At 41.4% G+C, this 5,369-nt stretch overlaps 1 protein-coding gene across 1 annotated transcript; it reads left to right on the forward strand.

Annotated features, from left to right (window-relative positions):
- Positions 1-2,662: 2,662 nt before the first annotated feature.
- Positions 2,663-3,607, forward strand: LOC307108063 (olfactory receptor 9A4-like; the record flags this gene model as incomplete). The annotated part of the gene is made up of 1 exon (XM_079785773.1): positions 2,663-3,607. The coding sequence occupies one exon, from the start codon at positions 2,663-2,665 to the stop codon at positions 3,605-3,607; it is 945 nt and encodes a 314-aa protein (XP_079641899.1).
- Between the last annotated feature and the right edge of the window lie 1,762 nt (positions 3,608-5,369).

Raw genomic sequence — 5,369 nt, forward strand, 5'->3', positions numbered from 1 at the left:
TGATGGTAATCAGGGACACAATATAGGAATCAATGGCTGGATGAATCTTGCTGGAGTGTATGCAGATGCACATATGTGGAAACCTGAGACAATACCAGAGTGGGGAGTAGAATTTAGGGGTAGCACCCCCTACAGTGTCCTGGAGGGCACACAGGGTTAGGAAGAGGAGCCTCTGTAAAATGAGTGGAGGAGATATCAGGCTTTACAGGGATTTTTTATGAAGTCAAGGCTTTGATTGAGACCAGTGTGCAGGCTTTTATGGATATCTGTGTAAGTTTTAGAGGTCAGTTGTGGTGTCTCTTATTGGAAAGTGGGAGCTGATTTTGGCTCTGAACAGCTAAGAGTGTCCCGGGAGAGCATTGTATGAGGGCCAGAAGAGGGGGTCTGCTTAGAGTTTTTTGAGATATTTGGAAATTTAGACTTTGGGGCCTTGGAGAAGGCAGCCTTGGTATTGAGAAGCCTCTGGTTGGTGAGATTTTATGTTTTCCCATGAAACAAAAAGTTTAAAAAGTTCTGAAACTTAATTGGCCAAAATGGGCATAACTAAAAGTTTGTGCTTCTCCCCCTAGACTGATTGCTTAGGGACACTATGAACCTGGGCTCATTAAGAGCCGGTTTCTCGGTGACTAGTCCCCTTGGGAAGGAGGGAAGTAGGAGAAAATAGGGGGAGAGAGAGAGAGACCCTCAGCTTCCCACAGCACTGTTATTTTAGGGCTTTTTCCTAAGCTCCTACCTGAGGACAGTTTCCTTTTTCATCATGAGTGAAAACAGCAGCAAGTTGCTCTAACTCCTGTGCATGGCTCAGCAGTAGCCAGACAGGAGTTAGCCTTGGCCAAGCGCTAGAGAGCATTAGCAGTGGTGGTGAAGCCCTTCTATAGAGGTGAGTGTCTTCAGGTTTCTCCTCTATGGAGGAAAGAGTAAGGTGGGATGTTCTGGGTCTGGTTGCTGTCTAACACAGGGACACTTAGAGCCTGAGGAGTGGGCTAGGAGAGCAGCAGGACAGACAAGTTCATTTCCAAGTCCCTTTGCACAACAAAGAGCAGATCCATTTCTTTTCTGATCTATGCTAAGGATCAAAGCAGCTCCCTGACATCTCACAGGATACTTCTTTTTCTTCTTTATTTCCTGTCAGTTATGCAGAGATTGTGAAAAAGCAGGCCACTGATCTCTGCCAACAGTTCTGTCCTTGAGGCATGTTTGCCCATCAGTAAAAGAACCACAGTGATATTGGGGAGGTTGTATCCCCAATATATAACATAATATCAGGGAATAAGGAAGGGAAGGAAGGAAGGGAAAATGGTAATCTGAGGCAGGAAGGAAGACCAAGAAGAGAGGGATTGAGGGGATATGGCCTAGTTAGTCCTGGCCAGGACCAGGACCTATGTAGTCATACATTATGTGTCCATATACTCATCATCTACAAAAAATTTTCAACATTACTGATTTGGCTCAAGAATACTGTGTGTGTATATATACGTAAACAAAAAGTTTAAGAAGTTATGAAACCTAATTGGTCAAAATGGACATAACTAAAAGTTTATATGTATATGGTATGTCTTTGTGTCATGGAGTTATGTTCTAATGCCATATTTGAACAATGAATAAATAAAAATAGATCTTCTGTTCCTCTTTTCTTCCTTGCTTTATTTTTCTATGGTACAATTAATAAACGAACATCTTTTATATAACTTTTACTTCCTTGTTTTGTGTATCATGTAGCCTTTACCCCCTACATCTTTTAGAAGCTCCACAGGGCAGGGATATTTGTATGCTCTGTTTGCTGAAGCATTTTTTTTTATATGACTAAAGGAATGAAATAAATAATTAAACATGCATAATAATATCAGGGAATAAGTACTATGAAAGAAACTGGAGTCCAAGGTTTTATCAAGTCCTTCCTATTTTGGGTTAGGGGAATTAAAAAGAGTTGTCTGAAGAGATGACATTTGAGTAATGGGATGAATGAAGTGATGGGTAGAAATCTATTATCAGTGCCAAGTGCCATCTTTCCTTTCTCCCAAGACTTTGGAAAGAAAATGGCATGAAAAAAGAATGAATCGGCTCTGAGAAATTATCCCAAGCTCCAAAGTTCCCATTTGGAGATCTTGCTGCTATATAATATGGAGGTTTTACGATCTGGGGAAACACAGAGATGTTTTCTTGGACTCACTGTCTCTTTTCTGCTGGTCCCAAGGTGGGCCTGTGTAATACCAGTGTGGATGAGGGCTTAGACTTCCATGCCTTAGACTTCATTTGGAATGCCATCATATCATCTGATACAGTACACCTAAGAGGAAACAGGACAATCCCAGGACTGTTAGGGACTGATAAATTCAGTTTTAAAATTAAGTAGTTTAAAATGTCATAGCTTATATCCCCTGGAGAAGACACTTCCAGTGGGGGAAAAAGACAAGGAAGATTTTCTTCACACCAATACAGAAGAAGCTGCCTTCACTCATTCCTGACAGCGAGCATTGAAGAGGCAATATTTAGGTCTGTCTTTGTGCAGAGCATAGTAGTAGAGGCAACTCATGTGATCATCAGTCAAAAATAGTTTATCATCCTAATCTGTCTTCCTTCTCTCTTGAGAGCAGGACCATGTGGAGCAGTGTTACCTCTCTTTTGGTATCTGAGTTTCACAAGGAGCAGAAACAAGGACTAAATGATGAGCAATCACTCAAGTGCCACTGAATTTTGTCTCCTTGGCTTCCCTGGCTCCAAGGATCTACATCATATCCTCTTTGCTACCTTCTTCTTCTTCTACTCAGTGACATTAATGGGAAACACGGTCATCATTGTGATTGTCTGTATTGATAAACGTCTACAGTCCCCCATGTATTTCTTCCTTGGCCACCTCTCTGCCTTGGAGAGCCTGACCACATCTATTATCATCCCTGTCATGCTTCGAGGGTTACTGCTCCCTGGGATGCAGACAATATCTCTAGCTGGATGTGTCACCCAGCTCTTCCTGTACCTTGCTGTGGGGACCACAGAATTCGCATTACTGGGAGCAATGGCTGTGGATCGTTATGTGGCTATCTGTAAACCTTTGAGGTACAGCATCATTATGAACAGCCACACCTGCATGTGGGTGGTAATTGTGTCATGGGTGTTTGGGTTCCTTTCTGAAATCTGGCCAGTCTATGCCACATTTCAGCTGACCTTCTGCAAATCAAATGTGTTAGACCATTTTTATTGTGACCGAGGGCAACTTCTCAAACTATCCTGTGATGACAGCCTTTTCACAGAGTTTATTCTTTTCTTAATGGCTATTTTCATTATCATTGGTTCTCTGGTACCAACAATTGCCTCTTACACTTACATCATCTCCACCATCCTCAAGATCCCCACTGCCTCTGGCAGGAGGAAAGCCTTCTCTACATGTGCCTCCCACTTCACCTTTGTCGTGATTGGTTATGGCAGCTGCCTGTTCCTCTATGTGAAACCCAATCAAACACAGGCAGCTGAGTACAATAAGATAGTTTCCCTACTGATTTCTGTTGTAACTCCTTTCCTGAACCCTTTCATCTTCACTCTCCGGAATGACAAAGTCAAAGAGGCCCTTAGAGATAGTGTGAAACACTGCTATCAACTTTTCAAAGAGTAACTCTTCTCTCAGTTTTAGGTGACATGATCCCTACTGGGGATTATTTAGTAACCTAGGAAACCCTATCCACTCTATCAAAATTACCATCATTACAGAAATCAAAGTGTGTAGCATTCCTAATCATGCCATGGAAACAGATAAGGCAGGTAACAATGAAACTCATGCTCTGCCCACTAGAATCTCATAGCTTCAGATATTCTTTATTTCTACTGATAAAGTCCTTGTGGTGTGGGAGAAACTGAAGAAAGCAAATGTGTACTTTTGTGTAGATTTCTATTAGCCCAATTAATTTGCTTATAATTTGTTTCTGAAAATGAATTACTGAGGAAGGTAGGAAATGAGGAGGGAGGTGAGGTGAGAGATGGCATATCAGAGTACAAAGGAAGAGATGCTCCCTTTGCTTCTTCCTCAAATGTTGCTCGGAGTTGTCCTATATTTTTATACAATTTGTTGAGAAGATGGCCATATGCATTCTGAACATCCCATAGTTCTCTCTGGTTATATATTTTATTATGCTGGCCCCACTGCTACTGCAAAGTAAATATAGTGTTACACTTTGCCACAGAACTGGTCAAGAGTAGTGACATAGAGATTAGAATGCTTCTCATTCTCAAAATCTTTGTGCTACAAGAAGATGGAAATATTTGGCTATAAGAATACAGGAAGTTCCTTTTGCTAAACTTCAGGGTATTGCTCAAACCTTTCCTCTTTGTGACATGTATTCAGATAGATCCAAAAGGAGAGATGCTCACTGCCCTCATATAGTGTCCTTGGTTTTTCAACATGTCGTCAGCCATGCCTCTTCTTCCTGCCTTTCTTGCCCTTTGTTTATCCATGAACTTCTGTTTCTTCTTCCTCTCTCCCTTTGTCTTCCAGTCTCCATGTTTCTATTTTTTTTCTTCCCCTTCCCCACATTTAACCATGAGCCAAGGCTCTGACTTCCTACTGATAATACATTCTGATTCCTCCTCTCCTTCATCAATATTTCCATTACTCTCCTGTAACTCCAGTGATGCAATGTTTGAAATTGCCTCTCTGAATGCCCTGCTCATATTTCCTCAAATGTACCTAAGGAGGGTAGGAAATATCTCTAGCTGAGTTTAGAATATGAGAGGAGAAGAAGATTTCAGGTCAGGGGGTCTATTATGGGGCATCAGACATCTCTTGTATCAAAGCCCAGGTATTTTTTATTTGGTCTTTTTTCCCTTTATTTATTAAGGTATTACATATGTGTCCTTACCCCCCATTAATCCCCCCACTCCCCACACAAGCCCTCATCCCCCTGGTGTCTGTGTTCATTGGTTAGGCTTATATGCATGTATACAAGTCCTTTGGTTGATCTTGGTCTTTGATTCTCAATGATTAGTCTGCCATAACAAAACCCCCTAGACTGGATGGATTGAACACAGAAATTTATTGATCCCAGTTCTGAAGTCTGGGAAGTTCAAGATCAAGGTTCTGGCCAATTCAGTTTCTCATGTAGGCTCTCTTTGTGGCGTGTAGGTGACTACCTTTTATCTATGTTCTCATGAGGCATTTCTTGGTGTGTGGATATGGAGAGTAAGAGTCATTTCTGGTATTTCTTCTTTAGGGACACTAATCATATCCAATAAGGGCCCTACCCATATGACCTCATTTAACCTTAATTATTTTCTTAGAGTTTCCATTTCCAAATACATCTGCACTGGAATTCACAGGTTCAACATATGGATTTTGAATAGGACACAGACATTTAGTTAATAACACTGTCATTCTGCCCCTG

This window comes from Cnephaeus nilssonii (assembly GCF_951640355.1).
Source record: "Cnephaeus nilssonii genome assembly, chromosome: 12".
Taxonomy (NCBI): Eukaryota; Metazoa; Chordata; class Mammalia; order Chiroptera; family Vespertilionidae; genus Cnephaeus; species Cnephaeus nilssonii.